At 35.9% G+C, this 26,314-nt stretch overlaps 1 protein-coding gene across 33 annotated transcripts in view; it reads right to left on the reverse strand.

Annotated features, from left to right (window-relative positions):
- The window catches only part of CLASP2 (cytoplasmic linker associated protein 2), a 130,441-nt gene that overhangs the window by 14,457 nt on the left and 89,670 nt on the right, over positions 1–26,314 (reverse strand). For 10 of the 33 annotated variants that reach the window (XM_084902184.1, XM_084902169.1, XM_084902186.1 and 7 more), the window contains 8 exons: positions 26,051–26,157; positions 24,215–24,238; positions 22,333–22,577; positions 19,766–19,829; positions 9,605–9,768; positions 8,726–8,804; positions 2,567–2,710; positions 1,216–1,359 (listed from right to left, as the gene is read on the reverse strand). In XM_084902184.1, coding sequence (XP_084758310.1) covers positions 1,216–1,359; positions 2,567–2,710; positions 8,726–8,804; positions 9,605–9,768; positions 19,766–19,829; positions 22,333–22,577; positions 24,215–24,238; positions 26,051–26,157 — 971 coding nt within the window. Of the gene's footprint in view, positions 1–1,215; positions 1,360–2,566; positions 2,711–8,542; positions 8,594–8,725; positions 8,805–9,604; positions 9,769–19,765; positions 19,830–22,332; positions 22,578–24,214; positions 24,239–26,050; positions 26,158–26,314 lie in introns of all 33 variants that reach the window. The other 23 variants (XM_084902165.1, XM_084902183.1, XM_084902167.1 and 20 more) reach the window with 3 other exon arrangements.

Raw genomic sequence — 26,314 nt, forward strand, 5'->3', positions numbered from 1 at the left:
ATCTATTTGCTCCTTTAGCCATTATCAAAGGTCTGTCTTTTAAAAACAAGTTCAATTTTTTAGGCATATTATATAAATGATCCTATAGCATTTAGATGTATATAACTGCATTGTTTCACCTATTCAAACTTCATTTCTCCCAAATAAAATCCAATATATCTAGCACCTTTGGACTGACAAGCCTGTAATTATTAAATATGAACACATCTTTAAAAAATATTTTTACTGACTTCAGAGAGAAAGGGAGAGGAAGAGAAAGGTAGAAACATCAATAATGAGAGAATCATTGATTGGCTGCCTCCTGCATGCTCCACACTGGGGATCAAGCCTGCAACCTGGGCATGTGCCCTGACTGTGAATCAAACCATGACCTGGTTCATAGATTGACGCTCAACCACTGAGCCACACCAACCGGGCTGAACACATCTTTTTAAGCACTACCCTCTTTGGATTTATACATTAATTCTGGAATAAATCATCCCTCTAGTCCTCAAATAAGATTGGTTCATCTAAATAGCATGTTCTATTGTAATTTAATGGCATGCAAAATTGATGCCTTCATCTAAGTTCTTGCTCACATTTCTTTCCTTGTTCATACTCTGGTCACCATTCACCACCCTAATCTATACCAAATTATAATATAAACATGACAGGCCTAGGGATTCTATTCTTTCTGGGACAACAATTAATTCGGCTCAAGGGTCAGAAGTTTATTTCACGTAGGAAAAAAAAGCAGTAATTGTTAAACCAACCATCCTATGACACAAGAGGCCTGATACATGAATTTGTTCACCAGTGGGATTCCTCAGCCTGGCCTGCGGGATCGTGCTGAAACTGGCTCTCCGACATCGCCCGAGGGGTCCTGGGTTGTGAGAGGGTACAGGCCAGGCCGAGAGACCCCATGGGTGCACGATAGGGGCCGGGGAGAGATGCAGGAAGTTGGCCAGCCAGATAGGGACCACAGGAAGGCTCCAGGGTGTGTTTGGCCTATCCTTCTCAGTCCTGATTGGCTTTTCCCAGCAGCAAGCTAACATATCAACCGTAGTGTCTGCCCCCTGGTGGTCAGTGCATGTCATAGTGAGCGGTTGAGCGGCGTTAGCATATCATTAGCATATTGTGCTTTGATTGGTTGAACAGTCAACCAGATGACCAGACACTTAGCATATTTGGCTTTTATTATATAGGATAATAGGTAAGAAAAGAAGTTAAAAATACCTGGGTTCCATTGCCAGTGTTTCGAAGGTGGTTATAAAGAAGCTTGGTAGCACCATCCTGAAAAGTTTTTGGTAAAGCTCCTAATAACATAGTAAACTCTGGGGTATTGAGTTCAAAGAGGGAAATCAGCACTGAGTGCGCCGCCTAGAAAACAAGGACACACGGAGGTACATGAATATATGTTGGTTACCCAAAGGAGACCATTTTCTTTACTCAGAATTTCTGTTCACTAACACAAAGCTATCTTTCTCAGAAAAACAGAAGTTCTTATACGCTTTAAAATTTCTTTATTAGAAATTTTTAACCTAATTACTTGAGCATATGGAAAATATTAGCCATAGACATGTGGCAGGGATGTTAAAAATACCAACAGATACCTAAAAAAAATTAGAGCCTTGACTGGTGGCTCAGTTGGTTGGAGTATCATCTGGTACACCAACAAGATTGTGGGTTGGGTTCAATTCATGGTTAGGGTACATAAGGGAGGTAACTGATTGATGTCTATCTCTTCCTTTCCTTCTTTTTTTTTTTTTTAAATATATTTTATTGATTTTTTACAGAGAGGAAGGGAGAGGGAGGATAGAGAACTAGAAACATCGATGAGAAACATCGACCAGCTGCTTCCTACACACCCCCCACTGGGGATGTGCCCGCGACCAAGGTACATGCCCCTGACCGGAATCAAACCCGGGACCTTTTAGTCCGCAGGCCAACGCTCTATCCACTGAGCCAGTTTTGGCCCTCCTTCTTCTTTTCTCTATAAAACCAGTAACAAAAAAATACCCTCAAGTGAAGATAAAAAGAACATCAGAAAGGTCTGATGATATAGGAGTGAATACTTCCAAAGTTAAAATATAAATCTTTTTCTTTGGTGACCAACAATTTATCCATAACTATTCTGAAGGTTATGGGGAGAGATCTAGGAAAGGATGTGGGAATTATATGGGAAAATTTAACGAGGTAGATAGACAGAGACATGACTAAATTCATCAAAAGATCGATAATACCTAAAATTAATAAGTCAAGAACAGTGTAAGCTCTTATTTGAAATACATAGGAAAATAAATACAAGGGGAAAGATTTGAAATATTTTGAATGGTTACAAGATTAGAGGTTAGAGAATTATGACAAGAATAGTTTTTTATTCTGAGTTTGAACATTATGCTCATATTAAGTGGAGAAAACAATTTAAAACAGAAGGTTAAAAAAAAAAAAAAGGTCTTCATATCACCAGGTAAATAAGTCAATGCTAACTGGTAATGACATGAAAATATTAGCTTCCTTCATTGGCAAACCAAAATGACTGACTTGCTTTTCTAATTTATCTTTTAAAATTTATATTAAAACATACCTTCCGAACTTCAGAACTTTTGGGTTCTGTTGTCCAAGTGATAAACCGAGAGACTGCCAAGCGAGTTTCACTGGAATTCACAAAATCTCCTGGGTCCATCTGTTTGGCTAGAGTTTCTATATATTTAAGGATAGCAACCTTCACCTGCAGATGTAAGCACAACGAGAGGACAATCAGATACATGGTCACTGAGGGACACTGAGAACACTTCAAAAACAATTAGGTGATTACTTTTTGACAAATAAAAGATGAGAAAAACAAAAGCAACCGACAAAGAATTAAACCACCACCTACCTACCTGGTACACGTGTATGACAATGTGGGTTTTTGTTTTTCACACACAGCAGTACTTTTAAGTCCCAGACGTTTCCCTGCCCAGTTTGAGCAACTGCTGAAGACTCTCTTGACAGAATCATACACCTCTCCTTCAGTCTGCCTTCAGAGCTTATAGTGGACTCTTGTCTAGACTCCCTGAGAGCCAATCTTTATCAACTGAGTATAATTTGGCTTTTTGGGAAAATGAACCAAAGTATTTTGAAAATAAGGCATTACAAATCAAGTGAGTAATTAAGGTGGGCCATATAGGGTTTTTGTCAAATAAGGTCCACACAATGAGACCAGGTTCTTTAATAGTTCCATCAAGTGCTAGAACTACCTTCCAACAGAAGTGTTACAGAAAATTTTACCCTAATAAAACTGGAGAAAAGACAACACTTATGTGTACAAGAGTTATATGTAGCTTTAAAAAGTCTTATCATTCTCCCAGGAATGATGTATGACTACATGGTGGGATGCAGGTACACAACTTCTTCCTTAGAATTGGCTCTTTTTATGCTTATAAAAAGCCACAGTTAAATTATCTCCCTTCTCTCAAGTATGTTGGGGAAGAAAAAGAGGTTGAGAACCATTATTTTTATTTATTTATAAATATATTTTTATTGATTTCAGAGAGGAAGGGAGAGAAAGAGAAAGATAGAAACATCAATAGTGAAAGAGAATAATTGATTGGCTGCCTCCCACTTGCCCTTGACTGGAATCGAACCTGGGACCCTTCAGTCTGCAGCTTGACGCTCTATCCACTGAGCCAAACCAGCTAGCACAAGAACCACTATTTTTAAAGTTACATCTTCAAACATTACAGGATTTATAAATAAGGGCTTTCTAAGATTTTATTAATACCATCCACTTTAGAAAGGACAGCTGGCAGAATGCAGAGTCCTTAGATACAGAAGGTTCCAGACATATAATAAATGCTTTCCTGACTTAAAAAAGGGAGGGTTTAAATGTTTGATTCAGAGAGCAACTTTGAAAACATATTGCCAAAGATTAAGGTAATCCATTTTTCTATGCACTTTCTGCTCTTATTGTTGATATTAATGGGTAATTTTTCTCAGTCAGTCCAAATAAGGTCTCTGGAAAGTACCATGCTAATAAACAGAAAGTAAAATATTAAAATAAGGTTCTGCTGCTTGTGTATTTTCTCTTTTCTGTTTCCAGTAAGACAAACAAACATGACAGAAGGGATCAAATTACATATTTCATTTCCAAATGAACGAACTTAAGAATTACAACTTCATGAAATGAATTGGAAAAAAACACACACGAAGAGTTATCAGCCACCCTGGGTAAAATGTACAACGGAGAAGAAAAGAGACTATGATTAATTGTGCAGCTGCAGGCCCCACTCAATTACAGCAGAACATAATATTCTGCATTCTTGAAGCCATGTCACCTGCTATCAATGTTAATATCTGAAAGGTGCTAAGTAAATTTAAAAAATGAACATCAATGTATGTTGTTTTCAATTTGCTGTCATTAACAACCGAACAATGAGATTCAATTAATTCAGTGCCTTCGAAATTTATAGAGGTATGTAAAGTTTTAAAAGGGTTTCACAGAATAGGTGGGTTTATTATAACAGGCAAAATAACCACAGTGCACATATAATCATTTGAAAGTTTACATTTTAGTAGAATATTTCTCGAGATTATATACATAGTCTGTAACTTCAATAACACAAACATGCATTCTTCTTAAAAGGAGGAAAAATAAATCTAGTTGCTAGATCAGGTGTATATAATTTTTAACATATTTGTGTAACCCAGAAAAAGAGGTAATCAAATTACATTTATTTTTTAAAATATTACTTACTTAAATAAAGTCACTCAGTATTGCCATTTCTCCCTATTCTATTACTTCCTTTCTGACATTTAATCACAGCATACTGTGAGAGACATAAAATTTTATGCAAACATCCATCTTTTATCTGAAAGATGTATACTTTGTCAAAAGATCTATTTTTTATTTGTATTTTTCTATAAACTATTAAGTTTTATTCTTAATCTTATCACCCATCTGATCATTACTTCTATTTTTGGTATAAGGTATAGATGGCTCCATGTAACTTCTCCTTGCTAACTTAAAACGTTAATTTAAGAGCCGAAGAATCATTTTTCCCTATAGCTTTGCATATATGTATATATAATATATAATGTGTGTGTATATGTGTAACATAAAATACATAATAAAAAAGACATAAACTGTTTGTGATTCCAGTCTTCAGTATGTTTCCCAATAGGAAAGCTAATTTTAAGTTGTCACTTTCCTTTCTTTCTTCCCTTTGTGTCTTGCTCTTCAGTCCTCTTTCTTTTTTTTTTTTAAATAAATTTTTATTGTTCATATTATTACAAATGTTCCTTTCCCCTCCCCCCCCTCCATTGCTCTCCTCCACCAGGTTCCCATCCCACCCTCTGCCCTTTCCCCACCCCCCATTGTCCTCATCCATAGGTGCACAGTTTATGTTCAGTCTCTTCCCACACCCCCCTCTCCCCTTTTCCCCAAGAATCGTCAGTTCACTCCTCTTCCATACCTCTGATTCTATTATATTCACCAGTTAATATTGTTCATCAGATTTTTTTTTTAATTTCCTTGGTTTTTAGATTCACTTGTTGATAGTTACGTATTTGTTGTTTATAATTTTTATCTTTATTTACTTTCTCTTCCGAAAGAACCCCCTTTAGCAATTCATATAATTCTGGTTTGGTGGTGATGAACTCCTTTAGCTTTTTTTTATTAGTGAAGCTCTTTATCTGGTCTTCGATTCTGAGTGATAGCTTTGCTGGGTAGATTATCTTTGGCTGTAGGTTCTTACTATTCATCATCACCTTGAATATTTCTTGCCATTCCCGTCTGGCCTGCATGGTTTCTGTTGAGAAATCAGCTGACAATCGTATAGGTGCTCCTTTATAGGTAACTACCTGCTTTGCTCTTGCTTCTTTTAATATTCTCTCTGTCTTTTGCTCCTGGAATTTTATTATGATTTGTCTTGGTGTGGTCCTCTTTGGATTTCTTTTGTTTGGAGTTCTGTGTGCTTCCTGGACTTGTAAGTCTAATTCTTTCACCAGGTGGGGGAAGTTTTCTGTCACTATTTCTTTCAGTATGTTTTTGATATCTTGCTCTCTCTCATCTTCTGGGACCCCCATAATTCTGATGTTGGTTCGCTTGAAGTTGTCCCAGACGTTTCTTATATTATCTTCAATTTACTGGATTCTCTTGTCTTCTTGCTTCTGCGGAGGAGTGTCTTCTGGGTCTTTATGTTCCAAATCTTTGACTTGATTCTTGCGATCTAACATTCTGTTTTTAGGACTCTGTATAATATTTTTTATTTCAGACAATGTATTCTTTTTTTCTTGTTGATCCCTTATCATTTCTCTTTGATTCCTTATTAATTCTAGTTGATCCCTTTTCATATCCTCATAGGTCTTATAGACCTTTAATAGGAAATTCTTGAAAAACCTTACAAGCGTAGATTTAAACTCTATATCCAGTCTCTTCCTCCATTTCTTTCCTTTGTGATCTATTTCGTTGTTGCATTTTCGCAGCTTCCCTGATGGGGCAGAGTTTCAGGGTGGAGCCTACAGCCTTGGCTTCCGTCAGCCCCGCCCTATGCGGCTCCTGAGTCTCAGGGTCCTTCAGTGCTCGCTGCAAGCACCTCTTGAGAGAAAGGTGCCCTAGATTTTTGCCTGCTACCAAACAGTCTAGGCTCTTCCCCAATGAGCCCGGAGCTGGGGTTCAGTTCAGTTGGTAGTGGGATTGGAGGTGGCGTTCAGAGCAGTCTGGAGCCCCAGTCTCCTTCCTGCCAGGGCAATCCCGCGGCACAGCCAACCATCCCTTCTCTGCGTGCCTCTAGGACCTCCTTTCGCCACTCCCCTGTGGTTCTGCCTTACAGCCAGCTCCCTATGGATGAGCCTGGGTCCCCGGGGTCTGGCCTAGAACTGGGGTTCAGAGCAGTCGGAACTGGGGCCCAGCACAGTCGGAGCTTTTATCTCCTTCCAACTAGGGAACACTAGCCAGGCAATCAGCTGCCCCTTCCCTCCGGCTCTGTCCTCCGCGCTTCCTTCTGGTTTTCTCCTTGCTTCTCGTTGTAGAATTTCCAGTCAGTCGACTTTCCTGTAGTTCTGGTTAATGTCCATTTTATATTTTAGTTGTATTTTATTGAAATTGTTGTGTGCGGCTGCGGCTAGGTGTTTACCTGTGCAGCCATCTTGGATTCTCTCCAGAAATGATTGCTCCAGTCTTCTTTCTTTTTATCACCCTTCTTTATTTATTTATTTAAAAAAATATCTTATTGATTTTTTACAGAAAGGAAAAGAGAGGGAGAGAGAGTTAGAAACATCCATCAGCTGCTTCCTGCACACCCCCTACTGGGGATGTGCCTGCAACCAAGGTACATGCCCTTGACTGAAATCGAACCCAGGATTTTTCAGTCCACAGCCGACACTCTATCCACTGAGCCAAACCAGTTTCAGCCACCCTTATTTCTTAAGCTAATAGCTTAGACCTCCATTTCCACAGGCCCATGAAGCATTTCTACATACCTTTTTAACACTTGAATATCTACCACCTAAATCATAACCCTTACTACAATTTACAGTTTTTCAGTTATTATAGATAATAATGATAAAATATTATAAGTTCTATATTCAATATAAATTTAAAATATCTAGCATAATGCCTTGGACAAAGAATGAGTTCTGAAAATATTTATCAACAATATAAAATAAATTATTCTCTTCTGCAGGTCACTTTTAAAATTAAAACAAATGGAATCCCCTTCACAAAGCAGTTCTGAGAAAATAACATTATGTTGAGAGTAAGTCAACCCTGGTAAAAAACACAATTGTGATTTTAAGACAAAAATCATATTAAGAAACTTAAAGAAAATTCAGTCCTGGGCAGTAATGCTTGTGGAAATATATTTCGTGCAGAACAGAGCAGAAAATACAAGGATTATCAATGCATATATGCTTGTTATTTCCCTGACTTTACTCTCATTTAATAATACTCACTACAAAACATTTTACTAAAGAATGCAGGAGTTCTTTGGTTTATATTAAATTATTTTTTATTTTAAATTTAATACTTAGTTTTATAACAAATTGGAATTCACCTAGTTTTCACATAATTGGAAAATGTGTGCTAACAACAATTGAGAAAGTTAATTCTGATTCTAAATATTAGGCACACATCAGAAATATCACATTGGAAAAAGCAAAAAACATGTTACTATTTCAGTTAAGGAGAAAAGCACTGAGATTAAACTTAAAATTTTTTGTTTACTAAAATAAATATAGGTAAAAGTGACATTTCACCCAAAATACCTATCCAGACGCTAAATTTTAAAAAGTATTGGGAAATCACAAACATAAAATTAGATAAGACTTTATAGAGCGATTTTGCATCACAAGCCCAGGGTTAGATGGCCATACTTTGTGTTGCTTTCTAAATGTGTACTCCAAGTAAGCTTTTCCAAAGAACAGCCTGGCATTTGAATAACATTTGAAATTAAATTATGTGCATGCTTACAGGCTTACAAAGGTTAGTAGTTGAACACAGATGCATACAAACACTATCTGAAACACTGCAGAATTTGGAAAGAGAGTTAAGAAAAGAAATAATGCAAAAACAAAAAAAAACCTTAGCGCTCCAAAAAGAGTGAAGCTGGTCCCGAAGTGCTGGCTTGACTGTCTGAAAGTTTATAAAAACAAAATCCACTGATTGAAAAGCTTCTCATGTGACACAAATATACACATCAACAGAACTGTATTAATAAAACATTTCAACTCATTATAATTTCTTCAAAAGGCTTTAAATTTTTACCTTCAAGCTTGGTGTTTGAGTCTGATCAACTGTAAATCTCATTAGAATATTAAACTGAAGATCATTTGGAAAAGATTCTCTAAAATAAGGGGGGAAAAGCAAAACAAAATAAAAATTAAGTCAGCATTTAGCAAATTTAACAGCAAATTATACTTAAATCAAAATATCATGTCATTCAAAAAGCATGCATGAAGTAGTAAGTATCTGTATGTGGTATCATCTATTTGATACGATACACAATAACATATATTCCCTGGAAAAAAATCTCAACATTTGTTTTCTGGAGAGGGTTAAATAGCAATACCATGTAATTAATGGTCTATCTTGCCTCAACTATAGATTTAATTTAAAACCTATTCAGAAAAAGTTCAACATTATCAGAGATGTTTCCCCACACTTAGTATCTAAATTCTAGATTCACCATAAATCAATAAATGAATAGAATATTTGAAATAAGTCATTTCAACAATCTATACAAGAAAGTAAAAATAAAGCATTGGTTCAAAATCTTCAGAAAAAAAGATTCTGAATATTTTAATGCATAATAAAACTTTCTTTTTAAACTTAGAAAATAATTTATTTCTACATTAAATTGAATAAAACCTTCAACTCGAGTTAGTAGATATGTCTTAATTACAACAAAGTACCACCTTAAATACTGAACAAATGTTAATGAAATTTTTATTAAAGAAAACAGTGTTTGATTAAGGACCAATGTAGCATAAAACACACAAGTGAATGGGCCTCACTAACAATTTTAAAATGAAGCCTATGCAGTTCAAATGGTTTGAAAAGACTGACATATCTGAACTTTTAACACAGGAACTAAATAGTCCAATTATTATCATGTAAACTTGAGATATATAAAGAAAATATTACCTTGTAATATCAAGAGCTTTCTGAACTTTTGCCTGCACAGACCCAAGCAAGTCAGCACCCATTTTTTTTAGTAGCTGCGTCAGTAATACAAATAACCAATCTTGAAGATCATCTTTGTGGACTTGTATGAAGTCCACTAGTGTCTCCAAAAACATGCTGAATACCTACAGTTGATAAACAGGGGAGGAGGGAGAAAAAGGAGGAAATATTGACCTTTATGATCAATCCAAACTGAAATGGAAAGGAATACAGGAGTCAGAGGCACAGCGATTGGCAGCCAAGCAGAAAAATAATCTCTCTTGCTTTTCATTGGACTCTGTGATACAAGAGTACATTTGAAATGTTATCCAACTTCTGCTGAAGTTCGACAATTAGCTATTCCATGCAGCATCACTTGGTAAAGAAACTTTGGCCGTAATGACTGGCACACCTATAGCTTAAATAGGTTAAATTGAAATCCATTTCATCTGAAATTTAGGGCAAGAAACTACCTATAGTTTCACTGGCCCTACACTCTTATGAAGAGTGGCACAGTCATCAGAAGATGACTATGCTGATACTACCTTAAAGCATAAGGTCATTCTGACATAATGGGCTAATTAAAGGCTCTTTAGACTTCTCAGAAAGTCAGTTGTCACAGACTTTTTGTTTTGTTATAAGATATATTACTTACTAAAACTGCCCCAAAAGTAATTTTAAATGATTTGGGATAATTATAACTAAAATATGTAAATTCAGGATACAAATTTACATCTAAATTTTAATGATTTTTAAAAAGTCCTACTCTTCATTTCTATTGATTGGCTTATACCTGGTTCCAGTATTAACACACTAGTTTAAAAAAATTTTCTAAGATGAAAAACATTTTAAGGGAAGGAATGCTAATATTCATAAGTGATGTATGTCATTAAAATACTTATGAAAAGTGACTTACTTAATGTGTATTATATCTCTTTACAAGAAATTCCACAGCATACTGGAAAATTTGTTTCTAGGTAAATAGGAAAAAAACTCTTAAGACAATGTCAGGCATGTTGTATTGTGACAATTTATAATCACAAGTTATAAAAACTATGGTTTAAAAAAGTTAATCTGAAAGTAACTATTTTAATTTGAAAATTAAAAATTTTGTTCTCAATACATACTTTATTTCTTGAATCTCCTTTATACAATTATATATATTTTTCCTCATGTTAGAAATAAAGGATTTTTCTATTAAAATTTTAACTAAGCTTTAACATTGTATAAACTAGAAAATATAAACTTTCATTATTTGCTTAAAATGCTCTGTATTTGTAAAAGCAGGAACTATGACTATGTACTTAAAATTTTTAGTACTCTGATCCCAGGCAGCATTTGCTTCAACAATGCTCTTATTCACAATGCAGTCATTAACTTCTGTCCCACCCCCACAGCCACAGCCAAACAACCTGGCTTCTATTAGATTAAAAACTCGGCCTACTGCTAAATTAAAACTGTCTCTGGCCCTCAATTCAGGACTCAGAATACTGTTGAACTTCACTAGACCTACTCTCTGACAAATGCATGAATCTAATCAAGTACTCACTTTTACTGGTACCTGGCAAATCTATTCAGCCAGGTGTGTTGGAGATGGTTAGCGCCTACTTAGAAAGTAGACTAATAAATATTCACGAATTTTGTGAGCTGGTTGGTAGCTTGAAATAAGCCTATGCAGGGGAATTTACACTTCTGAAATACCAAACACCATAGATCAGGGCTTCCTGCCTTTCTCCCAGTCCTGGTTTACCACTACACCACTCTCTTAATTCTTGCCTATTTTCCTAAAGACTCCAAGTTTAAGCTTTTACTATACCAAAATCCATTCTGAAAACTATAAACATTTGAATGCCTAGGTCAACTTTCCAATTTTATTTAGTTCTTAGGAAACAGAACCAGAAAAGTGTCTTGCCCAATGTTTCCATAGCTGGTTTTCGGTTGTGTTCCATTTATTCTATTGCTAAATAACTTAGCTTATCTACTTTACTGTCATTCAACATAGAATTCTCCATTCACTTTTCTCCTACTTTGATTTCATTTATAGCTACACTTCCAATAGTTGTCTCTCTAAAAGAGAGCCATTTTGCCCTGCAGGCATGGCTCACAGGTTGAGTGCCAACGTATGAACCAGAATATCACAGTTCGATTCCTGGTCAGGGCACATGCCCAGGCTGCCAGCTCGATCCCCTGTAGAGGGTGTGCAGGGGGCAGCTGATCAATGATTCTCTCTCATTGTTGATATTTCTACCTCTCCCTTCATCTCTCCAATCAATAAAAATATATTTTTTAAAAAAGAGCCATTTTCTTTGTAAGACTAGTATTTCTCTTCTGTATTCTTACTCTCTAAAGTATGGTCTCCTCCACTATATATTTATTCTCACTTAAATACTTTCTTTACGGATGCAAAAGACGCTGTCTTAAGAATTTCTCCTTCAATTTCCATCTTAATGTTCCCACTATTGACCTTTTAATCGTGAAATGTAGTAGCTTTTCATGAACTTAGTATGCTTGGTCATTCTGAAGCTTGATACTGCTTTACTCTTATTTTTTCCCTTCATTCTTCCATTCTTGTTGCCAAGCATTTTCCTCTGCATCCCCAATGTGGGGTGATTTAAGAGCCAGTCTTCCCCCTGATTCTCTTTCAATAGGAAGTATGACCGTGACAGGGCCTTTCTGACCTCGCCTACTAGGTCCCAGGACTTCTAGAACAGTTCTCTCTTTTGACCTTCCTCAATCTATCAATCTCACCATCACTGTAGGCACCAGGCCTTTCTCACCAGGTCTGGGTTTTTGTAGTAGCCAGTCTTTAGTTTTTCTATTTCTGTATACCAGGGTGGAAAAAGCATTTCTGGAATAGGCCAGATAGTACATGTGCTGAGCTTTTGCAGGCCACATGATGGTGTTTGTCACAATTATTTAACTCCGCTGTTGCCGCACAAACACAGTATGCAAGCACACGAGCATAGCTGTGTTCCAATATAACTTTATTTACAAAATAGGTAGCAAGCCAAATCATGCTTTTTTCTCACCATAATATTGCATCATGTACTTGAACCAAGCTCAAGGTTATTAAAGGCTGAGGATCAAGTATAAAGTTGTTCAATGAATGTGTAGGAAAAGTTCCTTCAAGAGTAAGAATTATCTCCTAAGTGAAACTTGCCCTGTAATTAACTGGCAGCCAAGCTTTTTTCTCCAATGCAAGGGAAGCTATATAAGACTCCCTTTACCTCAGCGAAATTTAACTTCTTTTTCTTCCTATAAACTTTCTGAATCTCCCACTTCTCAGGACTCAAGCTAGCCCAATAGCCTCTTTCTCTCATGCTAACATATCCAAAGTTGATGATCCTGCCAAACTATTGCTATTTCCTTCAAAAAGACTTCTCTGAGTCTCCTAAGTAAAAAGTTCTTTTGATTAAATATAATGTGAGTATAGCTGAATAAAAATGTATACGTGGTATTGATAGTTTTCTATATATAGAACTATACTATTATTTTTCAAAATACGTATATCCTATCAATGGTACTTACTAACTGGTAATATATAGCTGTTATCTAAATGTATCAATCTAAAAAAATATATTGGGAATTGCACATAATATTTCTTACTTGATTGTCCTATCACAAAGTGTTTACTGTCAGATGTTGATACTCTCCCATTTCCTTATCTATGATTAAAGGAGAAAATGAAAAGTGAATATGCTAATATAATACTAGGGCTAAAAATGTGAAGAAAATGTTGAGAATCACTGCTCTGTTTGCTCTTACAGAATGACATTATTATAATATTAGAAAGTACATACGGGGTGTATGGAACTAAATTTTTAAAAATAATAGTGAAACTTGGAAATTATGTTATTAATTCAATGGAGCCAAACTTCAATGGAATCAACTTATGCTCCCACAAATCTCACAAACATAACTTATTGGGGGGGGGGGGGGGGGCGGAATCATAATATTTGAGCTATTACAATTGAGGCAGCCTTTTCTTAACCTTGCTTGTATCTTAGGTGTGCCAGTCATCAAATACAGAACAGAAGAACATAATCAAATTAGATTAATTAGTAGATTAAAAAGCACATCTCCAAACAGAATGACAGCTTGCAAAACTGCGAATAGCATTTCGTGGATTGCAAAGGGTCCAACACTGCATGAACTCTTCGGGAGAGAAAATAGAGAAAAAGGGTTAATTGCACAGTCATGCAGTAAAGTTAGGTTTCCAACAAATATTGAACCAACTTACTCTCTATTGAGAGTTCCAACACAGGGGACAGCATGCAAAAAGAAAAAAAGAAAAAAAAAGAAAAACACACAAATTAGTCGCCATCAATGCAAAGTTCCTGTATGGAAGAAAAACACTTAGAAAATAAAAGTGACAAATGTTTTTCAGTTGTATGATAAACTCAAAATAGTTTTCAAAACAAGAGTTCAATGAGTAGTATGGAAAAAGAGCATGTGATTTTCCTGTCTCTCTCTCTCTCATCTCCTTACCAAGGAAATTAAAAACAAAAAAATCCCCTCCCCCCCAGACCCTATATCCTTGAGGCTTAACTTCTGGAAAGAATCGAAGACTAACAGACACCTGCCCACACTTATGGACAATGCCAAAATTTGCTCCCAAAGCATGGCATCCAGAATTTTACTTTATTTTTTCCTCCTCAGAAGCAACAGATTTACAAATTATTTCTGTGAAGGCTTGGAACAATTACTATTGTTTGGAAGTAAAAATTAAGTGTTTATACCACAACTTTTAATTTTTCCCAGATAAGGTGAGTGACATGGTCTCCTGATCTGGGACCACAGGCAGCTCAGTACCTAGAACACTCTCTAGACCAGATGTGACCTTCCAGGGCGCTCAACTGTGTCCCATTTTAGTAGTCCCAGGCTGAATTCTTACCCTCACTGTTCAAGACTCCAAGGGGTAGAGCATGACTTCAAGGGGTAGAAAGGACCACAAAGATTATAAAATGCCAACTGAAACAAGCACTTCAGTGAGGATGGCTCTTTTCAACTAATTCCTTCAGAGATTAAGGCTAGAACATAGAATAGATTTTGGCATGACACTCCTTACACTTGAGGGGAAAATGGGTCTAGAGCAGTCAAAATAAAAATCATCCCTGAACTCCTTAATATCTCAAACTTATTACATTTAAATTTAGTTTTTAAAAACTTATATTATATTGTGCTTGCTGCGTTCTAAGGGCTTTATAGATACAATTCACTTAATCCTTGTCCCAATTATATGAGGTGGGACTTACTATTAACTCTATTTTACAGACTAGAGGCCTAGTGCACAAATTTCTTCAGGGAAGGTATGAAGTTGAAAGAAGAGGGCCTAGGACAGGACTCTACTCTAAGCCAACATTAACATTACTAAAACAAGCAGAGAGAGATAGGTGTTTGCAAATAAGAGCAGAAGAAATGGTGTGAAAGAGACTAAGTAAGGCACAACAGAAGAGGAAAACCAGATCTCTTCCTCCTTTCCTACAGCACAGTCCTTAAAATGACAGAAAGAACACGCTGAATAAACAAAAAGGGATGGCAATCAACAATCTGAAATTTGTGAGAAATTCCTAACCACTTTGAGAGCATATTATCAAGACACTTGATACACATTGTATTTATGTAGTCGAACAACAACTTCAAAGTAAGCCCTCCTTCCATTTCAATTGGAAGAAAGGTAGGAAGAATGGGTTGATGTGTAGTTAAGTTTGCTGTTTTAGAGTTAGGAAATGGAGTAAGAGGCCAGGACATCTACTTGGGGCATGAGATGGGTAGGGAGGTGAACAGGGCTTGATTTTTGAGGACAGACTATTTAACACGGTCTCTATGGAGGACAGAAGAGAAAGATAAGAGGAAGAGAATTATCAGGCAGCCCTGAATACTTAGCCAAAAATCACAGATCAGAGATGGAGAATGGCTGGAATATATAGGAATGCACAGGGATGGTTTCATCCAGGAGGGGCTAGAGTATATTGTTCCAACCTTTAATCAGTAGCATGAATCTCTCCAGTAAAAGGTCTTTAAAAAAAAAAAAAAAAAATTGGCCCTAGCTGGTTTGGCTCAGTGGATAGAGTGTAGGCCTATGGACTAAAGGGTCCCGGGTTCAGTTCTGGTTAAGGGCACATACCTGAGGCTCCTCCTCAGGCCCAAAACCTGGTCAGGACTCATGCAGGAGGCAACCAATAGATGTGTTTCTCTCACATCGATGTTTCTCTCTGTCTTTCCTTCTCTTCCACTCTCCCTAAAAATCAATGAAAAGCCGAAACCGGTTTGGCTCAGTGGATAGAGCATCAGCCTGTGGACTGAAGGAACCCAGGTTCAATTCCGGTCAGGGGCATGTATCCTGGTTGCAGGCACATCCCCAGTAGGGAGTGTGCAGGATGCAGCTGATGGATGTTTCTCTCTCATCGATGTTTCTAACTTTCTATCCCCTCTCTCTTTCTCTCTGTAAAAAATCAATAAAATATATATTTTTTAAAATCAATGAAAAAATTGATTTTAAAAAATTTGGTGAGGATTTAAAAAACTTTGATTTGAGAGGGGGGGTAGGAGGGGACACTGGTTGGTTGTTCCACTTATTTATGCATTCACTGGTTGGTTCTTGTACTAGTATGTGCACTGATCAGGGATCCAACCCCCAACCTTGGCATAAAAGGTTGATGCTCTAACTAACTTTGTTACTCAGCCAGGACTTAAAGGGTCTTAACTATATGTTTCTATTTTAGTGTCAGTAATTTAAGAGTTGATACAGAACAAGAGCAGCAAACTGCAGTCTGTGTAAGAATGGTTTATATTTAAAATTTTTTTTAAGTCAACAGGCCAGTTAGTGACACATGAAAATTATATGAGAACTAAAATGTCAACATTCATAAAGTTTTATTGCAAGCCAGCCATCTTCATTTGTTTATACATTGTCTATGGATGCCTTCATGCTATTAATGGCAGAGTTGAATAGTTATGACAGAGATAATTTTGGCCCACAAAGACTTAGGTACTATCCGGCCCTTTACAGTCTCTTTTTTTTTTTTTTTTTAATATATTTTATTGATTTTTCACAGAGAGGAAGAGAGAGGGATAGAGAGTTAGAAACATCGATGAGAGAGAATCATCGATCAGCTGCCTCTTGCACACCCCCCACTGGGGATGTGCCCGCAACCAAAGTACATGCCCTTGCCCGGAATCGAACCCGGGACCCTTCAGTCCGCAGGCCGATGCTCTATCCACTGAGCCAAACCGGTCCTGGCCCTTTACAGACTCTTGATAAAGAACTAAACTGTATTTGAAAGAAAAGTATATAAAACAGTTGCTTGATATGGAAGGTTGCAGCTGTTGACACTTTATAAAGATATGATTTAAAAAGGGGTGGGGAAATATTTGCTATTTTAATAATGGCAGGATATAATGCTAAAAACTTGAAATCAAACCTCTAGTGATATAGTGATATTAGAGGCCCAGGGCATGAAATTCGTGCATGGGGGGGGGGCGGCGGGAAGGGGGCAGAAGGTGTGTCCCTCAGCCCAGCCTGCACCCTCTCCAATCTGGGATTCCCCTCACAATCCAGGATTGATGGCTCCCAACCGCTTACTTGACTGCCTGCCTAATTTTCCCTAACCACTTCTGCCTGCCAGCCTGCTCACCCTCTAACTACTCCCCTGCCAGCCTGATCGACACCTAACTGCTCTCTTGCCGGCCTGATTGCCCCCTAACTACCCTCCTCTGCCAGCCTGGTCACCTCCAACTGCCCTCCCCTGCTGGCCCAGTCACCCCTAACTGCCCTCTCTTGCCAGCTCGATCACCCCTAACTGCCCTCCCCTGCCGGCCCGATTGCCCCTAACTGCCCTCCTCTGCTGGCCTTGTTTCCCCCAACTATCCTCCCCTGCAGGCCTGATCCCTCCCAACTGCCCTCCCCTGCTGGCTGGATCACCCACAACTGCCTTCCCTGATGGCCATCTTTGATCACATGGGGCGGCCATCTTGTGTATTGGAGTGATGGTTAATTTGTATATTACCTCTTTATTAGATAGGATAGCCTGTTTATTTTAGTAAATTACATTACTGGCAGAGCCTCTCTTGGACAATCACCAAAAACAAGTTAAACAAAAATCTTCCAAGTACATTTGTCTTCACTGAACTAATTGAAACAACAAAAAAAATCAAACCAGACAAACAAAGCTAGATGGGTCACTAAGAACTGTTAAAAAATTCTAAGAGGAAAAACTAAAAAGTCTCCTTCCTGAAAATTCTAGGGAGGGCGGTAGCTGGTTCTTCATATCTATTAAGAGAGGCCAAATAATTCCTTTACAGGCATCACACTCAGCTTTTTTTTTTTTTTTCACATCAGACGGCTCATGTGCCAAAGGCGTAACAAGGTTAATGGGCGTCTCACACAGCCGCTTGTACACCCAATCATCACGCTTGTGAACACCGAAAGGATCACACACTCAGCTTTCTTATCTTATTTCCAAGAGACTCTTAAAAAGTGTTTCTCTCCTTATTTCATGTAAATTGTAGCATCCAACTAAATTATAGTATTGTCTTAACAGATAATCAAAAATTGTGACTTCAAGAAATAAACCAGGCTCAGTCTTCTACCTTCCAGGAGGAATAAATTATTAGAGATGTTTTAAAACTTTTCATTTTAAAGTTGTACAGATTATTAATTAAAATATCTTTTTAGAAAACAAGTCCACACAGATCATAACTGTCTTGTCCTTTGGCTTGTATTGCCAACAAAGTACATCAACAGTTAATTTGTTCAGAATTTATTAAAAAATTTGCACTAGCCGAAACCGGTTTCGCTCAGTGGTAGAGCGTCGGTCTGAGGACTGAAGGGTCCCAGGTTCGATTCCGGTCAAGAGCATGTACGTTGGTTGCGGGCACATCCCCGGTAGGGGGTGTGCAAGAGGCAGCTGGTCGATGTTTCTCTCTCATCGACGTTTCTAGCTCTCTATCTCTCTCCTTTCCTCTGTAAAAAATCAATAAAATATATTTTTTAAAAATTTGCACTAAGGCAAGTCCTACAGCTGTAAATAAATAGTGGTACCAATGTCAGTATAAAATTGTACAGTTACCTACCTACAGTTTGAGAGTTATAAATTTTTAAAGTTTTATTAAATAAACTGCTTTAATCTTTGTCTGAAATGGGACTTTTACATTCTTGGATAAAATAAATATACCTTCTGATATATTTTACTATTTTAAAATATTAGTAATTTATTAGCTGGATTTTAGATTAAAGTGGGATTTTAATATTTTTAACTAGTGTTGTTAAGTAATGAAAAGATCAGAGATAGAAAAAAAAGGAGAGAAAATGATATGTGCAACAATAAAATGAAAAAACAAAACAAAACACACAGTAAAGTAAAATTCATTAATATTTTTCTTATAATTTCCTTTTCACATCTCCCTCTCATCTGGGTTAGAAATGCTCATGTAGATACCTGGTGTCTGTCCTAAAGGAAAATACATAATAAAGTTTCACCATTGTCAAATACACTGCTGAAAACAAAATAAATGAATATATTTTACAATAGTAATGTCCATCAAAGTAAAGCAAAATTTCACAGTACATATGCAGATCATGTAGAAGTACTTAATCAAATATGTTTTAATCTACACTAAAAACTGAATAACATTCTTAAATTTTTATGGACTATTTCAATATACAAATTGCTTCTTTCAGATTACTATCGCTAAAGCCATACTTTGTGTTATTTAATAAAAATTTCTTCTACAAAACTGTTCTTTTAAGATAGTATATGTTTACATTAATGTTGTAATAATCAGAGAAGAAAACTGCATAAAAAGTTACAAACTTACCCAATTATTTCCTTTATAAAAAGTGGAATGTTTTAAAATACAAATACATATACTCATCTGACTAATTTATAAGAGTCCAGCTTGTTAAAATTCACTTCAGTTTGTAGTCTTAGACATTCACTCTTCCAAGAAGCTTAAATGATTACCAGAGAGAAACTTCTAAATTATGTACGATATAAAACAATTTCAATTGTATTTGAAAAGAGTATTACAATTCTAGGGCAATAATAAAAATGGCTTTATTTTGTTATTATTTTATTTCTTTTTTGGGCAATATACAAATGACACCTACAGGAGTAAATAATCTTAAATACTATAACATACCTTGCCATGAGGATCAGCAAACATTCTTGTGAAAATTTCACATAGTCTTTTCAGTTCAACTCGACTGTCAAAATAATAAAGTGGCTAATTAATATCTTGTTGTAGGAAGAAGTCACTTAAAAGTAACCTTACATATAATTGGGCTTAAAAATATAAGCCCTCAAAACAGGAATTTATAGGATTTAGTTGTTAGAGCTAAATATAAATTTATCAAATACAACAATAATTCTGTTGCAACCTACTTTACTGTAAAAGCTGAAAGTTATAAGGGAATAGAATTATATTTTATTAATGTAGCATGGCAGGGAAAACTGAACAAATGTCATTCCCAGAATCTTATCCTTTTAAATGCAAACATGTTTTCTTAAATTCTGTCATTTCAGGGCTAAAATCTTTCTCAACTATGCCATTTAAGATGATATACTGAACCTAGTATTACCCTAATTCTGATGAGACTGGGGACAATATTACAATGATTTATTGCAGTGACTCGTGAAGTATGATATGCAAACATTAAACTATATTAAATAGTACATAGAAATATTTTCATTTTAAATTATATAGTGTTAATACTTCCTAAAATAAATACACAGCTAATAAAACTCTGATTTTAGGTATCGAGTCAGAAAGTAACCTTTTATTATCCACCACACTCAAATTTACACATTATCTGAAACTAGCTTCTTAAAGTGGAAGTCTATAGAGGTTTAAAACATTATACAGATAAAAGCAAAGAACTCAGGGGGAAAAGCAAGTAAAAGCTATCAGGGGGAAAAAAACAACCAAAAAAAACCCAAACGACCACAAACTAAAAACCCATATAAACTTCTCTCCTTAAAGAAATTCACTCCAATTCCATTTCATATTACTCTAAGATTCAAATATTACACAAACACTAAAAATATACCTTAATTTTCAGGTGAACATAAATTCTTTCCTCTTAGTAACAATTTTCATTTAACATCTACCCTGTTTCCCCGAAAATAAGACAGTGTCTTATATTAATTTTTGCTCCCAAAGATGCGCTAGGTCTTATTTTCAGGGGATGTCTTATCTTTCCATGAAGAAGAATACGGTACACATTTATTGTTAAATGAAAATAAATGAAATTTATTACCTGTATACGGTACAGTAGTACGGTAGTTGTCAACACAAACGAGACAAACTGTGAATCCTACAGTATCAAGAATTTACTCATTTATTCAATGAGTAACATTGATCATCATAACAATCCAATTCCTGAATTTCCTGGTGAATTTCTTGTGACTCCATTTCTTTCAGAATCAGTGGACCAAATCTCTCATGTTTAGCCTAGGGGGGGGCCTTATTTTCAGGGGGATGCCTTATATTTCACTCAAAAGGAAACCTGTAAGTAGGTCCTATTTTCGGAGGATGTCTTATTTTCGGGGAAACACAGTATTTGTGAATAAAACGTTTCATTTTAAAATGTTTTTGCTCTAGCCTGTGTGGCTTTGTTGGTTGGGCATCAACCTGGGCACTGAAAGGTTCCTGGTTTGATTCCCAGTCAGGGTACATGCCTGGTTGTAGGCTCAACCTCTGGCAGGGGGCAGCCAACTGTTGTTTCATTCTCAAAGCAATATTTCTCTCTCTCACCCTCTCCCTTCCTCTATCTAAAATCAACTTTAAAAATCTTTTTAAAAAAGTTTCTTTAGCCTGGCCAGTGTGGCTCAATGATTGCACGTTGCCCTAGGAGGTCATGGTTCAATTCCAGGTCAGGGCACACGCCTGGGTTGCAGGCTGAATCCTCAATGTGAAATGTACAGGAGGCAGCTGATCAATGACTCTTTTTCATCATTGATGTTTCTCTCTCTCTCTTTCCCTCTCCATTCCTCTCTGAAATCAAGAAAAAAAATTTTTTAAAATAAATTTTTAAAAATTGATTTCAGAGAGGAAGAGAGAAGGAGATAGACACATCAATGATCAGAGAGAATCACTGATTGGCTGCCTCTTGCAGGCCCCCTACTGGGGATCAAGCCTGCAATCCAGACATTTGCCCTTTACTGGAATCAAACCCGGAACCTTTTAGTGTGCAGGCCAACGCTGAGCCAAACTGGTTAGGACAGAAAAAAAAAAATTTTTTTAAATGTATTTTATTGATTTTTTTTTTACAGAGAGGAAGGGAGAGGGAGAGAGAGTTAGAAATATCTATGAGAGAGAAAAATCAATCAGCTGCCTCCTGCATCCCCCCTCCCCCTCACTGGGGATGTGCCCGCAACCAAGGTACATGCCCTTGACTGGAATCGAACCTGGGACCCTTCAATCTGCAGGCCGATGCTCTATCCACTGAGCCAAACCGTTTCGGCAGAAAAAAATATTTTTTTAAAAGTGTTTCTTTAAGTAGAATAAGTGAATTTGAAAATTTCTTAATATAATATATAATAGTACAGATCATCTGAAAGGACTGAAGATTGGGAAAGTTTTTAAATACCACCTTCTAAATTCAGGACAAGTCTTTTCATATACCAGTACCTCTAAAGTGTTATAGAAACCAAAGTCAAGTAAAAAAGTGCTAAATAGGACAACTATTTTAAGGCAGCACAACTCACCTCAGTGTTCTCTGATTTTTTAGTAAGTTCTGCAAACCAAGAAGGCCTTCTTTCCTTTCTGACCAGTTGGAACTAGCACACCGATTGAGGACTTCTGCCACATCTTCGGTCTGCCTCATATACGTAGGAATACTACCATTTCGAGAACTGTAGGAGCGTTCTGAACAAGCACTAGACGCATCGCTGTTGGCATCATCGTCTGAATGCATTCCATATGACTCATATCTTCTTCGAGCAGGTTTTTTCTGTTATATACATAAAGATGCTTATTAGGGATAGCTGAAAGAACACTGGTATTTCACAATTTCTACTGATACAAAAGGACTGGTTTTTGTTTTAAAATCAGTACAAAGCATGCTGCTAAATATTTTAATAATATAATGTCAATATTTAGGTTTTTTTTTCTTCAAGAAACATGTTTTAGGATTTAGTAGAAGATGAACTATTCTTTATGGGAAGTGGTAAAAGCAGAATAACACTATCAAAGTTAAGATATGTAAGTAGGAAGTGATAAAAAAAAAAAAAGTGAGTTTTCCTTCTTTCTTCTTTTCTTGGAAAACCAAGGACTACCAAATTATAATTGAGCAGAAACTGTACTGGAAATCTGAGTTGGTAAGAAACTACCGTGTTTCCCCGAAAATAAGACATCCTCTGAAAATAAGACCTAGCGCATGGAAAGATAAGACATCCCCTGAAAATAAGGCCTAGCGCAACTTTGGGAGAAAAAATTAATATAAGACACTGTCTTATTTTCGGGGAAACAGGGTATTACCTTTTTAAAGGATGAGACTGGATTAGGAAATGGACAATGGATTAAAAAAAAACACTCAAGTAAAGTTCTATCTTTCCTGTCTATATCTCTTTCCTCTCTATTCTCTTTTACCTCCACTATCATGTCTCTTCCACTCCTTTTCCCCTTATACACAACTCTCATGTCACCGTGAGAAGTAAAATACAAAGAATGATGAGAACCAGTTTTGCTTACTATTATTTATAGGAGGCAAGCTCCTTGAGGGTCCTCTAAGTTTTCCCCAATGTGTCTATACCATCTATTTGAATAAATATGAGAAAGTATATTTAGATTCCTTTACGTGTTTATTATTTAATACTAGAGGCCCAATGCACAAAATTCGTGCAAGAGTAGGCCTTCCTTCCCCTGGCTGACGGCACCAGCTTCCCTCTGGCACCTGGGACCCGAGCTTTCCTTGTAGCCCTGGCTTCATTCTGGAAGGCATTCTGCTTTAATTAGCATATTACGCTTTTATTATTATAGATATGTAACTGCTAATTATACTTTGCATATCAAAAGTGAAATGAGAGAGTAAATGGATTATTTGACATTTCCTTGGGAAAATTAAAAGCAAATCTTTATGTAATCTAAAATCTGTTAAATAGAATAAGTGAATTTGAAAAGTGAGAGGTGAAGACATTTCTACAAAATGGGTTAAGCACTATTATTTAAGATAGTTCCAGATGGCTATAAATTCTCCAAATTCTAAAATCTAAAAGAAATATAATTTGAATCAAATTCAAAAATTATATAATGATGTTTCCACCACTAAAAGCCTCATATTATTCAGAGATTCCAACTTAATTTAGAACAGCAGTAATGTGACATTCCCCGTGTCGAGCTCCAGGATTTGTTAAAGATATCAGTGTGAATGACATCATCTATTTGTATGAAGTACTTAAAGTTTAAAGGATGAGAACCCCAATATCTACCTATTCTTAATCAAACATATAAAAAACAAAAACAAACGGAATGTATGTCTTAAGATTTTATTCACTTGAAGTTTTTATAGTACACTATCATCTGTTAATGTGAAAAAGGAAAGAAAAAGTTACGGTATCATAAGATTTCATAAAGTAGCAATGTCTATACCTTAGTCCGCATGTCTCCTAAGAGCTGAGAGCAGTAAATTTTTAAAGAGAAAAATTAAAAATAATGAAGAACATTTTGCTACACAGCACAATGAAGTAGGAATACATAATGCTCATAATCAGAAACATTAAACTTTTTAATATATAGATACATAAGAACAGCTTATTAGCAGGCTATATCTTTAATTTCACCAATATATTTTAGTCCAAAGAAAAATATGTAGCATAAAAATATTCCCTTAACCAGTTTTCCCAATTCAAGTCTTCCTATTTGGATCCTTTTGTTATTTCCAAAGTTAACTTTATTCCTATAATTTTTTCCATGGTCCAAATTGGAAAGTCTTTTCCTAAAAACTGATATTTATAACTGGAATACCTATACTATGCAAATAATGAAAATAGAATCAATTTATTGGGATTCAGCTTTTAGGGCCTGGTGGTTAAATATTCCCTATATAAGCCAAACACAAAATCTCAATATTTAGTATTGTAAGTAATATTTCAAAAAAAACCTTATTAAATTAATAAAATTTACATGAGCAGAATTTAACTGGTAAATCATCTGTTTAAAAAGAAACTAGAGAAAAAAAGAAACTAGAAAATATGAATTGAAAATCATAAATTTAAAACATCTGATTTAGTATCATCAGAACAAGATGTGATCAATATATCCAATGCCCAAGAGAATGAAGTTCCTACTTAGTTACTTTAATTTATTTAAAAATAATCAAATGGTGGAGATAAAAAGAAAAACTAAGCACATACAGATTGTCAGAGCAGATTTACACATATTACTACATTTATTACATTACAGTGATGACAAATATTTTTTTAAACTTGTTTTTAAAACTTTTTTGGCAAAACTATATTATATCAACACTAAGTAGATTGAGCTATAGTTTTAAAAGGTACAATGTATTTTTTAATTTCAAAACAAAGATGAGGCCTTTTTTAAGTTTCAAGATTAATGTAATTTGAAAAAGGAAGTGTCATACTGAATTGACTTAGGAAACTGGCAAAAGCCCATTATTTTAATTGTTTCAAATGACACTTCCTTCATAATTTTAAATGAGAAAAACAGCAGTGATATATGTAATGCACTCTTACGAAAGAGTTTATCTGTATATTATGTTTTTATTATTTATTTATTTTTAAAATATATTTTTATTTATCTCAGAGAGGTAGGGAGAGGGAGAGAGAGAAACATAGATGAGAAAGAATCATTGATTGGCTGTCTTTTGCACGCCCCACACTGGAGATTGAGCCCGCTACCCAGGCATGTGCCCTTGACCGGAATCGAAGCTGGGACCCTTCAGTCCACAGGCTGATGCTCTATCCACCAAGCCAAACTAGCTAGTGCTGTATTTTATATTCACTTAAATGTGTCAAGCATAAAGAACCAGAAAGATATATTAATTAAAATGTATCTTGAAGTTGTACTTTCTATTAGCTCTGAAAATACAAATAAATAAAAAAACTAAACAAAATCCTACTTTGAACTAAAACAATCTCCAAATATTCAAGGTTAATTTAGCCTTGAAATTATATACTCATAGAGTATATATTCTAATCTGTGAATAAAACACATCACCAGATTAGACATCAGTATTTATATTTTTGATATCCCATCAATTACTATTGGCCATCATTTAATTTCTGACCAATTAATAAAGATCAAGAATTAATTATACTGCTTTTAATATTGGTCACATTTGATCTTCCTAGATTCAAACCATAAGAATTTTCCCACCCTCCTTCTGCCCCTGTGGACTGGCTTACTCATACATTAGTTTCATAATTAGAACATCTATAAAGATAAGAAAATAAAGAAAAGTACCAAGGCATCTGCCACCGCCTCCTCCACATCAGAACCTGTGTTCAGGACTCGCATGGCACTGACAGAAGATGATAGTCGACTTGATTGGCTGATCCCATATCCTGGACCTAATTCATCAGAAGAAGGAAAACAGATTTGAGAGAGTCATAAATGTAACAGTGTCAGGTTAGAAACTTTAAGATCCTTAAGGAGAAGAAGAAGAAGAAGAAGAAGAAGAAAAAAAAAAAACCCAATGGGGAAAGCATTTTAAAAGCAATACAATAT

Source organism: Pipistrellus hanaki, assembly GCF_964339955.1.
Source record: "Pipistrellus hanaki genome assembly, chromosome: 13".
Lineage (NCBI taxonomy): Eukaryota > Metazoa > Chordata > Mammalia > Chiroptera > Vespertilionidae > Pipistrellus > Pipistrellus hanaki.